The sequence below is a fragment of the Eptesicus fuscus genome, chromosome 6, assembly GCF_027574615.1.
Source record: "Eptesicus fuscus isolate TK198812 chromosome 6, DD_ASM_mEF_20220401, whole genome shotgun sequence".
Lineage (NCBI taxonomy): Eukaryota > Metazoa > Chordata > Mammalia > Chiroptera > Vespertilionidae > Eptesicus > Eptesicus fuscus.
The window spans coordinates 54,264,556-54,282,786 of record NC_072478.1 but is presented as its reverse complement, the minus strand read 5'-3'; the positions used below and the strand labels follow the sequence as shown (position 1 = coordinate 54,282,786).

At 37.5% G+C, this 18,231-nt stretch overlaps 1 protein-coding gene across 1 annotated transcript in view; it reads left to right on the top strand.

The window, feature by feature from the left end:
* ARHGAP10 (Rho GTPase activating protein 10) overlaps positions 1-18,231 on the top strand; it is a 263,229-nt gene that overhangs the window by 161,924 nt on the left and 83,074 nt on the right. Inside the window, exons 15-16 of the mRNA XM_008143974.3 lie at positions 4,843-4,930; positions 13,780-13,838. Of these exons, the coding sequence (XP_008142196.2) occupies positions 4,843-4,930; positions 13,780-13,838 (147 nt within the window). The remainder of the gene's footprint in view (positions 1-4,842; positions 4,931-13,779; positions 13,839-18,231) is intronic.

Sequence of the window (18,231 nt, the reverse complement as noted above, 5' to 3'; positions counted from 1 at the left end):
ACGGATCCTGCCACTGTTTTTATTATCTTCTGTTCATGTTCAGGGTCAGTTCCAGCAGGGTGCCTCTGTGGCCACCCTGAAGTGTTAAATGGCCCCAAAATTTGTCCATTTGTTCTTACTCTCACAAAATCCCATGTGATTTGTATCCTTGAACCCGAAGGGTAGTTTCTTTGCTCCTGGGAAATGTCTCATTGACAGTCCTTAACTTGCAAGGTGTTTTAAAATAATCGAAGCCCTCAAAAACTCATGACCTGGAAAACTGTTTTTGCTTTCTGAGAGACTCAGAATAGAGGAGTCCAGGACCCAAGTGTGACAGCCTCATTTATGTTGCTGGCAGAGGAAAGACTGTGTTTTCAGTGGTATTCTGCAAACAGAGGAAGTTAGAAAATTGATGTGAGGGAAAGATACTGGCTTGTTGGTTTTGTATTAAGTATCAATTTATTTAAAGGGGCTATGAGATATAAATTATTTTACTTAATCTATAGTTCCTGGTATAAGTTTAAGATTGTCAATCACAAATTTTGGATTTTCATCAGCATTAATATCATTTTATTATTACTTTCTCACCAACTCAAACTTTAGCTCTTAACAAAATAGATTTACCCACTTTCCTAATAAATTTACAATTTCTTTAAGATATGTCTTTCATTCTGATTAAGCAAGTGTTCAGATTCAAATAATTTATACTTCTTCCAAAAAAAAAAAAAGATTTTAGAGTTTCTGAACAGCCGTGTATAGAACTATTTCATAGACATTCTTTATCTCCAACTTCCCCATCTCTATACATTATTTTAAGATTATATATCTTAGTGAAAAAAAATTGGCTGAATCTGCCAGATGTTTAACTTTGCACTTTTAAACCAATCAATGTTTCCTCCCTCTAGATAATTAATTCTGATAAGTTTGTTCATTTGTAGTGCTGTGCACTTATTTTTTTAAAATGACTATTCCTCCAGGTAATGTTTATTTCAAATTTGAATTTTTCAAAGCACCTTTTGTTTGTAATGCATTTTCCTTTGTACAAATGAAAATTGATATAATTTTTAAGTATCTGAGAAAAAGTTCCAAGTCATTTTATACTTTTTGAGAAGAAATTTGATTTACTTAGTTTTCTAGTTCTCGAAAGGTAATTCTTTACTTTGGTATTATTTTTCTATTATTGCCATTTTTACATACATTTTTTGTACTTTTTAAAATATTTTGAGTATTCCTTAAATACTCACATGTAAAAGTTTGGATGATTTCGAAAGAAAGGATGCCTGCTCAAATCTTGCAAGTTTTTTCAGTATGTTTCCTCCCTTCACATTTAAGATTAAAAGAGAAAAAAAAATGTTTCTATTATTCTTTCTTCCTTTCCTCCTCTCCTCCTGCCCTCCTCCCTCCCCTTCCCCCTTCTCCCCACCCCATCTTCTCTCCTGTCTGACTGCCAATGTGAAATATGAATGGCAGTTGACAATAGAAAGTCAGCCAGGCCTGGGCACAGAGGGTAGTGGTCTGCTGGGTTCCCAGCGGCCCCCTAGTTTTCCCTGGACCAGCTTCTTAAGTTCCCAAGAGGAAATGTTCAGGTGAACAATTTGCCTTCCTTCCCTTTACAGATGATTTTTCCTTCCCTTCCCTTTGGTTCCAACAGAGGGCGCACTTGGTCTCAAAAAAGTTTTGGGTTTTTGTTGTTGGTTTGCTTTTTAGAGAGAGCCGTTGGGAAAGGCGGGGAGAAGTATCAGATGAGGTGTCTTTGGGTGAGTCATTTTTTTAGTAAGTGGGGTGAGAATATAACAGATTAATTACAATAGTTATGGGTAGTTTAGAACTGAGAAGAGTTAGAATTTCACGTGTTCTGCCTTTTTCCCTACTTGTAATGAAAATACCAGAGCAGGAGGGAACTTGTGAGAAAACGTGAGAGTAGCTTGTGTGTGCTGGTGAATGTGGGGGTTATTTCTACATAGATCTAATTTGCAAAAAAGATTGGATGATTTTAAGTTTAGACAGAGAAACATAGAAAACAAGTAAAACTAATTTAGAAGTGTTTTACTTGAAACATATTAGCTTCTTTACTTTGTAGAACTACTTTTTCATATAGATTGGTGAAAAAGTAAACTAATAGCTGAAAAAAAAATCATTTTCAAAATTCACTCAACCACTATGCTTCTTAAGTACTTTAAAATGAGACCCCAGTCAGTGCCAACACTTACATTTAGGTTGGGCTGGAAATTTCCTGTTTCAAAAAAATGACCACTGGTTAGTTATAAAATTATGAAACATAATCCAAATAAAAAGCCAACTGTTTGGATCTGTGCTTGTTAATTTAAATGTTTGAGTAGTCCGCCAGGTGGTTCCCTTGGTCAGAAAGGAAGCAACATGTTTGCCTTATTTACAATAGGACATATATTCTCATGGAACAGTCCAATGCATTTTAAGTTTGAATCCCAAATAAGTTAACACATTTATCTAGTCCCAGTGCATCCACTGATTGTAAAAAAAACTGCTATGGATGATTGAGTTATTTGAAAACAGTAACATTTAATGGAGGATCAGTACCGTAGACACAATGTAGTTATTAGCTCCTGAGGTAACAGCTACGTTTTATTCCATGAATCCAATGATGGTTTTGTGTTTTTTTTTCATTGAAAAATATGATTCTCAAAATATAGAATGATAATTTGGTAGAAAGCTGAAAATAAAAGGTTTCATTTAGAAGCCTTTCCTTCAGAAGGTTTTAAAAATGGTGATTTTCTGGGAGCAAGTTGATTGAATATGTTATCTGACTTGTATGTTAAAATGAGATTTAAATAATTGATGTAATGAGAGAGAGAATATTCAGTTACTGAAGTAATTGGTTGGCAAAGCCTTTAGAACAGAATTATTTAGTCCCAGTTATAAAGGATTGCGTCTTTAATCAGGGTGCCTAATTTGATTTCTCGAATGTACCTGTGGCTTGTCTGACAAGCTCAGTAACAAATGAGTCCTGAATGGTAGGAACTGATCAAAATGTAATCAATGTCAGTTGCCATTGTTGTAGTTTATTGCATGCCGCTGTCAGTTGCTGTAATCAAGAACTGCTGAAGCGCTTTAAAAAGTCTCCAGACTTTTGAGTAATTGACTTCATATGTACGCTGTTATGGCTGTGAAATAACCATCACTTCCTGTTTTACTTGATTTTCAAAAAGTTCGAGAATAACATTGAGTTGTCATCCATCCTTCCTCATACCCAAGCCTCAAACTTTTTAGGTGGCATGGATGACATCATGCGGTGGTCCCATTTTGACAGGTTTTTCTTTTTAGTGCTTTTAAAGAGGAAATGCTAACATGATGTCACCTTCCCTGTATAGACAAGTGCAGTGTAAGGGAGGAAAAGAAAGGACGGGTTTTTTGTTTGTTTTTGTCTTAGTTGAAACATCATTCTGGAGTGAGGGAGAAAGAAAGTCCCCTCCATGAATCTCCTCTTTTCTCCTTTGTGTGATGGGACTGCAGAAAGGCAGACGTGCTTAATACTGATTGTTTGAGATCATGCATTATAACCCGTCTGCTCCTCCCTCCCTCGGAGGCCGGTACTGCCACTGACTGCTGATACTTGTAGTGATTCCGTGATGGTAATTACCTAGTCATTTAATAAGATGTGGAAATCCGTACACATCGCTGATTTGCTCTGATGCTCTCTGAGAGCTTTTACATGACCTCCTTTCTGCAGGTGAGGGCCTCAAGTACAGATGGGTTTGGAACTGATGTGTGTGCAGTGGGGTTTCCACAGAGGTTGCAGCCTGGGTTTGTGATCCTAGTGCTGCACTCTGCCCGGTGGCCATGCCACACGAGCTATGGTAGCCCAGCCTTACCAGGATCAGAGATCCCACCCAGCTCAGAGGGCCGGCCTTCCCCACCATCCAGGACTGACTTTCTCCTTTTCAGAATGCACTGCCTCCCTTCCCCTCTCCCTCCTTCTTTCCTTCCTTTCCTCCCTCCCTTCCTCCCTGTCTCCCCGCTCCTTTTCTCCCTTTCTCTTTCCCTTCTCCTCCTCCTCTTTCTTTTTTTAAGAAGCCTCATGTCTTCTTTGAGCTTATTAGCTATTTAAAAGGCCATTTGGAAGAACACATCATTAACGCACTTGTAGGACAAAGAAAACTAGTTTAATTTTAGAATGAACGTCAGAAATGTCACACGGGGGGTTCCAATAAATATCTCCTGGATGAGTGTATCAATTCTAATATTAATGTGAAAGAGTACCCACAAATGACTGTTTAAGTTTGTGTGTCATCATATTTCTATTTTGACTGATCACGTATTAATTTTCAGAAATATGATATGATGAGTACAAATCTTAGACATGTGGGACCAAACTCATCCTTTCCTCCCACTGACTTGGCTATTCTAATAGTCACCTTGCCATTAACAACACTGCCTGTTTCCTGTCCTAACGCAGTGTGACAGCAATAGTGCCACCTGAACAGCCGAAAGTATACAGACACTGCAAATGCCCCATTCTCTAAGCCATAGCTACTGAGTAACAGCTTGAATAATGATAATAATATTGATCATCATAATAATAGCTATCCATGCTTTGCAGTGGTCACCGTTGAAATGCTATACTATGACCAGTTCTTTCCTACTCTCGGCCAATACTGATCCTCTTATTTTGATTTCCAGGACAGATTTTCTGAAGTGTTAGAAATGTCTAATGATAGGTCATGGCTTACAATATTATAAGAAATGGTATATAATGTTTTTATAGGAAACCACAGAATTAATTACTTGTGGTTTGGCCACTTATAAATGAAAGCTCTGTGAGCCAGTCAAGAGGGCCTTTGAATGTTCAAAGTTTTAATTATTTTTTCTTTTTTGCTTGCTCACTAGATGTAAAAACCTGCAATGAGTTGGACCTGGAGAATTCCAGCGACTGGGAAGTGAAGACAATAACGAGTGCCCTGAAGCAGTATTTGAGGTAAGCTCCTCCGAGGACCAGGAGGGAAGCAGGGAGGATGTGGACATCCGACCCAGCAGATGCCGACTCTGCACAGACATTTTCATAGTCACGTTAAACCTTATTAAAAGGAGAACGTGTGTGAGGTAGCTAATAATGTCCCAGGAAGTGAGTTAAGTAGGGGAACATCAGGTAGGTAAATTATAACAGAAGAGAATTGGAGGGAGCAGACTGAGGTGTAGAAATAGATGTCTATTGTAAATGTGAGTTTTAGGACATAAATGCTATGAAACAATGGGGGAAGAATGCTATTTATTGCATTCACTGAATTTTTTTTTTTCCGGATAAAATGAATTTTTTAAAGCTTAAATTTAAACCATTTGATCTTAAAGGTTGAAATGATAAAACAAATGCAGAGCTATTTGAAAAGAAGTTTACTTATTGAGGTTTTAAGATAAACTTGAATTTTTCCATTTATTATAGAAAATATTTAGGACTAGAATTAGAAAAAGGTTCATCATCTCTGTGAGTCATTAAACTTTCTCTAAAAAAGAAAGGAATTTAATGATTAAAAAGCTTGAGGTTAGATAAAAAGCAAATACCTTAAAAAGCTTGAGATTAAATAAAAAATAAATATCTAAGGAGTGAAAAAAGAAGTGAATAAGCCAATGGGGAAAAAATCCCGGCAGCTGCCCCGCTGGTGTGGCTCAGGGGTTGAGCTTCGATTGCATGAACCAGGAGATTGAGGTTTGAGTCCAGGTCATGCCTGGGTTGCGGGCTCGATCCCCAGTAGAAGGTTTGTAGGAGGCAGTGATGATCTTCTCTCATCATTGATATTTCTATCTCTCTCTCCTCCTCCCTTCCTCTCTGAAATCAATGAAAATATAATTCTAAAAACTCCTGGAGGCAGTTCTTAGCTGTGGTCCTGTTGAGGAGGTTGGTTTTTCTTTGGCAAACATGACAGCTCCCGCAGGGTCAGTTCTTCTGTCCAACACCTAGGCTTGTTTTTCAGGTAAATATTGTTTGCATTCCAGTGAGCACATTAGAATCAACTTATTATTACATATTTCATATTTATATAAAAATTTACATATTTAAAAAATTTTAAATATATAAAAGCAGGGAGATTAGTGTAATGGATCCTCATGGCCCCATTATCTTGCCTTCTTTAGTTACCCACATGCTGCCTTCATATTTCATCAGCCTTCCTACCTGCCACGTTTTTGGTTAATACTTTAAAGATTTTGTAAAACGTCATGTTGTTGCACCCATAAATACTTGAACATATATGTCAAAAAGATAAGGACTTTTTAAAAAAGACCATGTCCTAGCTGGTTTGGCTCAGTGCATAGAGTGTCGGCCTGCAGACTGAAGGGTCCCAGGTTCGATTCTGGTCAAGGGCACATACCTGGGTTGCGGACTCAATCACCAGTAGAGGGCATGCAAAAGGCAGCAGATCAATGATTCTCTCTCGTCATTGATATCTCTCTCTCCCCTCTCCCTTCCTCTCTGAAATCAATAAAAATATATTTAAAAAAATAAAAAAAGACCATATAGAAAAGACAAGAGGAATATAATTATTATATCTAACAAAATTAATATCATCAAGTACTTAGTCTTTGTTCCATTTTTACTGATTTATTTTTTAAAAAGTAAAAAATATGTATATATATATATATATATATATATATTTAATAAGTATAGGATTTAAACAGTGGCAACACATTTTACTTGGTTGATATGTGAGGTTTTTTTTATTAATTTTTTTTTTAGAGAGAGAAGAAGGGGGGAGACAGAGAGAGAGAGAGAGAGAGAGAGAGAAAACATTGAAACATCAATTTGTTGTTTCATTCATTTATGCATTCATTGGTTGACTCTTGTACGTGTCCTGACCAGAAATCAAACCCCCAACCTTGGTGTGTGGGGATGACACTAATCAACTGAGATGCTTGGCCAGAGCTGGTTGATGTGTTATAAATTGCTTTTAATCTTCACATTCTCTTCCCTCTGCACCCTGCACCCTCACCCCGCCCCCTGCCCCAGCATTTTTTTGTTGGTGAGCCTGGGTCATATTTTTAAAGAGAGTTTTCTCTTTTTTTAGTTATGGCTGTATTTTGTGTCCTTATGGTGTCATTTAACATGTTTCCCTAGCCGTCATATTTCCTGTAAACTATTAGTTAAATCTATAGACTTCATTAGATTCAGGTTAAGGTTATTTATTGCAAGAACATTTACATATTGTAAGAATGCATCATAGTGGTGCTATATTCTTTATGTTGTTGTTTTTTTGCATGTGTTGTCTGGCTGTTCTACTTTTTGATGAAATGAAAATATATCAATAGGTTCCGGTGTGTATTACATATTTTCAAGTATTTTATTTAAGCCAGATGTTTTTAGTCACTTTTACATTATTTTTTCTTCAACAATGAAATACATTATTATTATCCCTAGTCTATAGAAGGACATAAGTTATGTCTAATTTGCCATTAATGGTGCTTGACAGGTGTAGATGAGGATTACAGTAAAAATGAATCTTGTTAGCCACCCTGGGATTTGAATGTAAGCTTCCTGAAGACAGACATCTTATGTTTCATGCTCATTGCAGAATTCCCAGCATCTAGAGCTGTATCTGTCATTCAAATATGAGAGCAGTGGTTCTCAGCTGGGGATGATTTTGTCTCCCCCGCCCCAAGGGAATATTGGGCAATATCTGGAGACATTCTTGGTTGTCACCATTGCAGGAGAAGGGGAGGGGTTGTTACTGGCATGTGATGAGTCGAGGCCAGAGTTGGGCTGCTAAACATCCTACAATGCAGGACACAGCCCATTCTTTCCCCCAGATGGCCGACATACCAATAGTGCTGAGGTTGGGAGAGCCTGTGTTAGGTGCTTGACCAAAAGAAGGGGAGAGGGATATGAGCATAGAAGGAATTGTATGTTACTGACTAGCAAAGGGAGCTGCCACTCTAGGGGGAAGCTTTAAACTCATTTGACTATTTGGTAAACGCATGCCTAGTACAGGTAAGGGTTGACCAAGGTGATTCAGTTATTGGTGGGATAACTAAAGACAAAAATCCAGTTCTTTTGTAGTGAATGGCATGTGTTCCCGCTGCTCCACATAGTTCTTTTTTTAACCGCTTGTGTGAGGAATTAGTTTAAATAGTTCTTAACACTCTCTGTAGCTTGTTCCTTATGGCCCTGGTCTTGTGCTGCGTTCTCTGCCTTTTTCTCTCATCACGTTGCTGCATCCTGTCAGATCCCACTTTGAAGCAAACATCACTTACAGAAAAACATTCTGAGACGCTACATGTGTCCTACAACTTCCCTCCTAACAATCCCCACGTTCTGCGTGAACGTGATGAAGCAACGAACGTGAACTGCCAGGTGCCTTGGAAGGTTTGAAAGGTTGCCGATCTTTTCCCCTGTGTTATGTTTAGCAACTGAAAGTGCAGTCATTAGGATTTGACACTTTTCCTGGTGATGTGCCAAAGGTACCTCCTTTTGACTACCCAGTTGTGGCCTAAGCAAATGTTTTTCTTTCAGCACAAGGAGTAATAAATACATTGTGATGGTCAAGAGCGTGGGCGCTGGAGCCAGCCTGCCTGGGCTGGAATCCCAGCTGGCACATGTGCATGGCACAGAGCTGCAGATAGCTTTTCTCACTGTTGCCCTTGAATTCTGCTCAAGTAACCCTGCCACCTTATGGGATGGGAGGTTGGAGGTTGTGGAAGGGAAGTAACCAAACCCCAAAATGGCAAACTAAAACAAGAAGTAAAACCACCTCCCAGGGTCTGGACAAAAAAAAAAAAAAAGATGTACAGTGAACATGCATATGGTGTCTCCCTCTTTCTTCTACTGACTTGAGGCAACTTTTGCTTACCTTTTAGTGCTTAGAGAGGCTGAATACCAGCCCTCTGACTGATTTTCACTTTCAGCAATGTGTTCATTGCAACAGTTTCCTATGTGAGGCGACCAATGAGCTGTTTTGTGATGTTGTTAGTAAAATGATTTTACCTAGAGGAAACTTTTAAAGCCTGCAAATTGGAATGGGACTCTAGGGGAAGAATTTGCCAGCATCGGTCGATATTATGATTTATAGTCCCAGACAGATTGCAACGGGTTGCAAAGAGATGTAGCTCGGAAACACGTTGGGTTGGAAAATTGAGGGTTGTTGTGACTCAGGATAATACATTTTTTATGGGGAACTTGTCATTTGTATTAACAGTATTTAATGTTTGCTTTTAAAAATCTTCACCTGAGGATTTTTAGAGAGAGAAAGGAGGGGGAGAGAGAGAGGGAGGGAAAGAAGGAGGCGGGGGGGGGGGGGGGGGGAGGAGAGGGAGAGAGAAAGAGAAAGAGAGAGGGAGAGAGACATGGAAGTGAGAGAGTAACATTGATCTCTAAAGCTTACTTTTTATGCTTCATTGCCTAGCAGACATATGGCTATGATGTAAGAAGCTTGTAGAAGCTGTTCAGATACAAATTCATTTTTATTGAAAATGAAATTCCCTTGATGGTTTTTCTAAGTGTTCTCATTTTTCCCACTTTTCTTTTCAGCAGCTTTTAACTTTCACTCTTGGCCCAGTAACAGTTTTCCTTCTTTGCTTCATCTTACTTGTCCTCATTTTGATACAAAAACCCCAGTAAGTTTACTTCTCTCCCTTTATCTAGGCTGTGGTATAATTGATTTTATTTTTCTTCTTTAAATGATAGTGTAGGGCAGCGGTAGCCAACCACTGGTGGTCCGTGGGGTCCGAAAGGTTGGCGACCGCGGGTGTAGGGGGTGAAGGGGAGGAAGAGAGTAAATAAGAGAACAGTTTTCTTCAGTACTTCAGTTTCAAAGTCTATAGTTGTCAATGCGGGCATGCCTGTGTGTGTGTGTGTGTGTGTGTGTGTGTGTGTGTGTGTGTGTGTGTGTGTCTATGCCATTATAAATAGTATGTAGGAAACATAACCTATAAATGTATGTTTGCATCTATTTTGTTTGTAAACAGTTTTATTAAAGTATAGTTGGCATACAGTAAACCACATATTTATAGTGTACATTTCGATAAGTTTGATGTGTATATATCTGTGAAGTCATCACCATAATAATAGGGACCCTCTCGTCAACCCTGTTTCCTCAATGCCTCTTTGAAATCCCTTGCTCTCACACCACTCTCTTCGTTCCTTTATTCTAGAAAGCAACCTTGGTCTGCTTTCTGTCACTATATAAAAAATGTTTTATTTGCTATAATTTCACATAAATGGAATATTATTATACAGTTCCATTTTTTTCTTTAAATCTTCTTTCACTCAGCAGAGATTTATTTATGTGAATTATGTTGTAGCATAATTCATTACTTTTTGTTGGTAATTAGTGTTCTATTGTATGGATATCCACAATTTTTTTTAATCCATAGACCTGTTGATGGATATTAGGGTTGTAGCTTTTGGCTATTAAAAATGAAGCTAATAAAAACAGTAGAAATCTTGGAGGGAACATAGGTTTTCATTTCTCATGGGTAAGTCCGAATGTCTGTGTAACATTTAAGTTGTATGGTTGGTGTGCCTGTAACTTTTTGGTAAACTGACAAACTTTTTCCTGAAGTGGTTGTGCTTGTTTACATTTCCACCAACAATGTGGAAGAGTCTCATTTTTTCTACATACTTGCCAGCTCTTGAAATGGCCAGTCTTCTGAATTTTAGCCCTTCTACCAGGTGGCATCTCATCGTGCTTTTCAATTGATGCTTCCATAATGACTAATGGTATCAAACATTTTCATGTGCTTTTTTGCTATTTATATGTATTCTTGAGTGTCTGTGTCTTTCACACAATTAAAAAAAATTGGGTTATTTATCCTTTTATTGTGTTTTGGTCATTGTTTATATTATTTTGGATATAAATCCTTTCTCACATAACATGTCTTCTCCAGCCTATTTCTTTTTAAATGTCTTTGCCAGCCTGTGGCTTGTCTTTTTATTCTCTTTAAGAGCATATTTTAAATGGTTTTTAATTTTAATGAAGTCCAACTTACCCATTTTTCTTTTTTGTGATGTAACAACAAATCTGCCTAATTCATAGTAACAAAGGCTTTCTATTTTCTTCTATAAGTTTTATAGTTTTAGGTTTTATACTTAGATCTGTGGTCTCTTTTGAGTTAATTTTTGTGACGATATGGGGTGTGGATCTAAGTTCACTTTTGAATATGGATGTCCAGTTGTTCCAGTACCATTTGTGGGAACAATTATCTTTTTCTTCCCTGAATTGCCTATTGAGATGATCATAGAGTTTTTCTTTTTGTGGATAAATGATTTCTAATTCCATTTTTATTGTTTTTTCTTTTTCTAGAATGGTTAGTTGCATTGATTTTGTTTTAATATTAAGGCAGTTAAATTTTTGTTATAAGCTCATGATGTATTATCCTTTTATTTATCTTTGTGAATTTGAGTTGCTAATATTTTATTTAGAATAGTTTCATCTATATTCATTATATTGATCTGTAGTCTTATTTGTATGTCTTTAATTTGGAACTAAGGTAATTTTTATTTTAAAGAATGAGTTAAAAAGTATTTCCTCTTATATTTTATGGGAGAATTTGTCTGTTTCTCCTTGTAGTCTCATCAGTTTGCTTCATGTATTTTGAAGCTCCTGTTATTAGATCCATTAACATTTAGAATTCTTATGTCTTATTGATTAATTGACCTTTTTTTGTTTCCTAGAATTCACCAGTGAAGTTATCTGGGCCTAGAGTTTTCTTACTGGCAAATTTTAAAGTACAGATTGAGTTTCTCAAAGAGATGTGGGAATACTTAGGAACTTTGGGAGTTTGTGTCTTTCAAGACATTTGTCCATTTCATCCAAGTTGTTGAATTTGTGTAATTTAAAACTGTTCACAATATTATGTTATTTTCTTTCTAATACCTTTAAAGGCTATATCGATTCTGCAACTACCTCTGTTATTCCTGACATTGATAATTTGTGATTTCATTTTGTTATTTCCTAGTCATTCTGGCTAGATTTATCAGTTTCATTGATTATCTCAAAGAACTGGGTTCATTCATTTTCTCTCGTTTTTATTTTCTATTTTACTGATTTATGTTGTAATTTTTGTTGTTGTTCTTCTATTTATTTGGGGCTTACTTTATCTCTTTTTTTTTCTGGGTGAGATGAAAAATGAAGTAATTGATATAAAACCTTCTTTTCTAATATAGTTATTTAGCAGTAAACATCCACAAATACTGCTTTACTAACTCCTCAAATTCTGATATGTGGTATAGTGCACTTAATTAAAAATATTTCCCAATTTTATTTTTTCAGATATATTTCTGTTACTGATTTCTAATTCCATTTTTATTGTAATCAGAGAAATACTCTCTATAAATAGAGCCCTTTTAAATTTATTGAGATTTGTTTCATGCCCCAGAATATGGTTTATTTTGATAAATGTTCCATGTGACCTGGGAAAAAATGCATTTGGATGGAGTGTCATTTAGGTAAAGGATGTACCAACTAGATGAAGTTGGTTCATCGCTTTGTTCAAATCTTCTGTATTTTAACTGATTTTCTGTCTCCTTGTCCTATCAGTTATTGAGACAGAGAGGTATTTAAATCTTGGCTATGGTTGTGGATTTGTCTGTTTCTCCTTGTAGTCTCATCAGTTTGCTTCATGTATTTTGAAGCTCCTGTTATTAGATCCATTAACATTTAGAATTCTTATGTCTTATTGATTAATTGACCTCTTTATCAATATGAAATGATCTTTGTTCCTGGCATTTTTCTTGACTTTTGAATATGTTTTCAATTTTTTTTTGTGTGTGTGTATCTTTGATGTTTTCTTTAAACATTTGAAGAGGAATTTTTGGGTTACATGATTTAAATATTTTAAAGATTCTTAACATCTTGCCAGATTGCCCTCCAGAAACTGTACAGATTTATACTTGTTCTCAAAGTGTGTATAGAGTTCAGAGATCTGGTCTTTTTAAAAATTTAGATTTGTATAATGGTAGAACTATAGCATTGTGTTGACCACAGGATAAAATATACTGCCATTTATGTAATCTTTTTTTTTGTAGAAAATTAAAATGGTGTGGGTATATTTTACTATTTATAATTTATTTTAAAAAATATGTTTTTATTGATTTTAGAGAGAGAGGAAGGGAGAAGAAGGACAGGGACATAGAAACATCAATGACAGAGAAACATTGCTCGGCTGCCTCCTGCACACCCCTACTGGGGATTGAGTCCACAGCCCGGGCATGATCCCTGACCGATCCAGTGACCTCTTGGTTCATGGGTTGACACTCAGCCACTAAGCCACACTGGCCAGGTTGGCGTGGGTATTTTTCAAGTTGTCCTCAATTTCACTTCTTACCTATGTTTTATTGTTTCATAGGCATAAATAAAAAATGGATATCATATTTTTATAATAGGGATATGTAAGAGGAAAGGATTGATTTCTTTGTTTAATCTTTTCTATATATATTTTTGTGGCATTTTCAATTAATATGTTAGAGATGATTTACAAAATTATGTGCCTATTTGATTGAATAGAAGGTTTGACTTTAAATAAGTTAATGAGTGGAAGGAAGTTTTATATATATAATCTTATGAAGGTACTAACCAAGATTAAATATGAAATACCATGTGCTTCAGTCTGATAGGAATTCATGGATGCTTAAGCTTTGATAGTGCCCCGTGCAGATAGCCTTTAATAAAGTAATCTATTTGATTTATGTATTTTTTGATATGTAAAAGTGTTCCCTAGGGAAGTTCTATGCATTACTAAGAAATACACAACATATTTAATATCCTTTATTAAAGAATGAACACAAAGAGCAGTGACCAATGTGGATTTGTTTGGTAATCCTGCGCTCTCCTTTTCACACAGGAGTCTTCCAGAGCCTCTTATGACCTATGAGTTACATGGGGATTTCATTGTTCCAGCCAGTAAGTATTATGTAGAGGTGCAAAGATACAGTGTTGTGGTTGGTAGTGTGTATAAGCTGTAATTTCCACATGAACATTGAACTTCATTACTGTAATTAGTGTTTAAAAATAGAAATCAGCCGAAACCGGTTTGGCTCAGTGGATAGAGCGTCGGCCTGCGGACTGAGGGGTCCTGGGTTCGATTCCGGTCAAGGGCATGTGCCTTGGTTGCGGGTGCATCCCCAGTGGGGGATGTGCAGGAGGCAGCTGATTGATGTTTCTCTCTCATCGATGTTTCTAACTCTCTATCCCTCTCTCTTCCTCTCTGTGAAAAAATCAATAAAATATATATATAAAAAAAAATAGAAATCACTTTTGAAAATCTTGGGTTTCTTTTCTCTTTTAAAAGGTGAAAAAAAGGAACAATTAGTAAATTCACTCATTCATTCATTCATTCACATGTATTCATTGTCTACTGTACCGTAGTCCCTGGTAGATACTGGGTATGTAGAGCCATGAAAGAATTTCTGCCCCAGGAATTAATTCTCTAGCAAATATTGGTGCATACACACCTCCCACTATAGGTAAAATATATAATAATGGCATGAGCACAATGCTGTGGGAACATGGATGTATTTAATTTACAGAAGGTTAGGGAGATGAGCAGATTTGGAGAGATTAGTAGTTTGGAAATGGCCTCACTTAGATATTTAGATGGAAATTAAAGGCAGAAAAAATACTTTGAGATAATGCCAGAAGCCCACACAATATATAACAGAGAATGAATTATATGTGATAAAATGTTAAATGAAAAAGGCCCATAGTTGGTAGAATTTTAATTTGTGATGCAATTTTGGGCGAGTTATACTTATTTGAAGTGTTCTTGTTTTCTGTTTTATTATCATACACCTCAGTTTTTAAATTCGACACATAGTGTTCAATCCTTACAGTCTTCTGAAATACGCTGGTGTTAGGTATTTAATAATTAAGGAAATGAAGGTGGAGAGATGTTAAGTAATTTGCCAGATTATAGGGATCTTTACATTCAAAGCCCAGGCTCCACTGGCTAAAACCTGCAGTTTGGTTTTCACAGGTGCACCGACAGTAGCTATAATTGTATTTTCATTTACTTTTTTTTCCCCCCTTGGCTGTATTCCATAGTTCAATCTGCGGTTGGAAAACTTCGAGCAGTCCCTTTGGGGCCTGTGTCACTGCTGCCCGAACATTGCATTAAATGTTGCCTTTTTGTGAGGTCTTTGCTCAGGCCCCCGTGAAGGTTCCTGGTATGTTGCAGGAAGAAGCCATGGATAGGCCTGCTTAGACTATCATGGAAAACAGGCTTTCAGAAAAGGGGGAAAGTATGGTTCTATTCACTTTTGTTTTCATGTGGGAAGAGGAATTTTTTTAAAGAGAATTTGTGTGATCAAGGAAGTGGGGGAAAGTTTTCTTGGCAGAAACTCAAGCAAATGCTTAGTTGTTTTGATTTCTTCCCTGTGGCATTTTTGGCACAGAAGGGAAAGAGAAATTAAACTCTACTTGGAGGACCATTGTTTCGTGTTGTGCGCCTTGGGGACTGGAAAAAGCAGAAGCGTGCCAGTTTTAATCTGGGATCCTTTGAGAATTGGAGAAAGATAAAGTGATTATGGAATAAGTTTTAAGTCACCACAAGGGAGTATCATTATTATTACTCTCAGGCCTTGTAACCGAAGCCAGTGTGTTTGAAACTCTAATGTCAGCGTATTTTATCAGATGAAGGCCTCCTAAGAGGAGGGATTTACAATTGGTCGTGAAGTCATTGGTGGTGGGGATGAGTTGGAAGAGTATGTTGAGGGTATCCTTGAACAATGTGGTAGAGGAGATTGTATAAATACAAAAGGTATCACCACCCACTAGGCCAGAACCTTGTGTTTTGCTTCCCGACTTTGTGGGATGCTGTTACAGAGCCTTAACAATTTGAATAACAGGCCTGTTCCAAAGAAAAACTGTAGCTCCTGTAATTATTGGCACATATTTGCACCTAAGTGGAGTTGCAGTTGGAATGGACCTGTAGTTACTATATTTAATGAGAAAAAGTACATCTATGAACCAGGTGTATTTTAGAGGCCAAAATTCTAATTTTTTATTTGAGTTTTGTGAGTTCCGTTCTCTGTACTCACTTTTCCTCTCAGGAGCAGGTCCTCTAATCTTTTGCATATGTACTTTCAAGTATTGAATTAAACAGCTACAGAAGTCAGGTGGCCAAAATTAGTCTCCCTTTTTGAATATTGTTGGAAAATTAGGATTGCGGTTAGGGCTCTCATTGTCCATTACCAATGTCAGAGATGACCCTGTTGAGCTGAAGTGTCTGTTTGCTGAGCTCACTGCTAAAATTACCAAGCATCACCAGACTTTGTTACCGCCTCTCACCCCAGCATGGAAACAGAGTTTTGATGCTTTTCATGTGTGGTAGTTTCCATCTGTTCATGGCGTTGAGATAGTCTCTTCTCCTACCCTCCCCGCTGAGAGCTCTGAAGGTTGCTCTTGGTTCTTTCATTTCCTGTTGTCCGTTTCTTTCCTGTAGAGTTTCGTTGAGAACCTGTGAGTTAATTTCTGAAGTGCATGATACAAATATGAATTTTGTTGGTTGTCACCACAGGAGGCAAACATTTTTTTTTATTTTTCCATTCTTAAGAAATACTGACTTACTGTTCAGTGTTGAATGCATTGGGGAATTAAATATTTTTCTTTCTTAGAGATAATTAAGAACATTAACTAAACCCTCTCAGCTAAGAGAGTTAACTAAATTTGCTGAAAGGAACTAGAAACCATCTGTCTAGAAAAACCACTCCTGTGTTTCTCCTTTCATCTCTCTCTCTCTCTCTCTCTCTCTCTCTCTCTCTCTCTCTCTCTCTCTCTCTCTCTCTCTCACACACACACACACACACACACACACACACACACACACACAATACTTCACTTCTGACACTCCAGATCACCAAATGTGTGGGCTCCCCCCACCAAGCAGTGCTGGGACACCAGCAGAGTGTCCTGCAGTTCAGTTTCGTTCTGATTTTTTCTACCTAGAATTAGTATCAGATCCCACAAGTTAAGGACTTAGTCCCACAAGACTGCCCCCGCTTCAGACACTAGTCCGAAGCCTCAGGTTGCCCCCAGTAATTCCGGGTTCTCATAACCCCCCTTTGATCTGTAATTTGCTGGAAAGGTTTATAGAACTCAAGGGAACACATCTTAGGTTAACAGCTTATAACATAATGAAACAATAAAGGATACGGGTGAACAGCTAGGTGAAATAGGAGGTTTGGAGGTACCCTGGTACAGGAGCTGTCCCTGTGTAGTGGGGTGTTCCACTGCCCCAGCATGCGGGAATGTTTATGCCCTCGGATGCTCTTCAAATCCTGTACTTTGGGGATTTTTATGGAGGCTTTATCATGAAGGCAGTATGGATTATTAACTCTATTTCCAGCCCCACTTGCCTCTCTGAAGAATGGCGGATGGGACTGAAATATCTGAGCTTCTAATCATGGCTAGATCTTTCTGGTGATCAGTCCCCATTGAAAGGCCCACCCAAAGTCACCTCATTAGAACAAAAGATGTTATTATCCAGGAAATTCCAAGGGACTTAGGAGCTTGGTGTCAGACATCCTATCACTCAATAAATTATGGATGGAGGTCCTAGGAGCTCAGTGTCAGAATCCGGGGTCAAAGACTATTAATATTAGAACAAAAGATGATCTGAGCACCCCTGTTTACAAGGAACCTGAGGACAGGTATATATTTAACATCATCAATCTTTTGAGAGAATAGAATGGACTTTTAGTGTAGAAATTTATAAGATGTAAACACAGTTTACTTGGTCTACACAGGAATACAAAAGATGGTACTGACCAGGGGAAGGCTGTTACTGCATGGTGATCGCTACCTTTGAGAATGTTGTAGTCCATGGCCTGTGTCTCAGCTTCTTAGACTTGGATTTCTTGATATGTTGTATTGGTAAGAGTTGGACCCATGCTTCAGGGTTGGACTCATGTTAGACTTACTTTGAAGATGATAGCGGAAGCCTGGAGGCCTGCTAAGGCATCACACAAGAAATCTCAGTCCCCCAAACCAGAATACTTGTGTTGTTAGGTTCACTAGTCAAGTTTTGTAGGAAGCAAAATTATATTCATGTGATGAAAAATATAACAATTATAGGCTCCAGGGCACTGGTGTTGGCCTACCCAGAATGTTCTGTTTTTGTTGGTAAACAGACAAAATCATATGGTCTTGGTGGGGAAGGAGTTGGAAATCTGGAAATTAAAGGAATCGGATGCTTATTGACATCAAGTTATCTTAGCCTGGTGTATTCATTTCTGAGTCAATAGGAGCTTCCACAGAAGAACTGGGATACTTGGTGTCTGTTGAGTGAAGATACCCC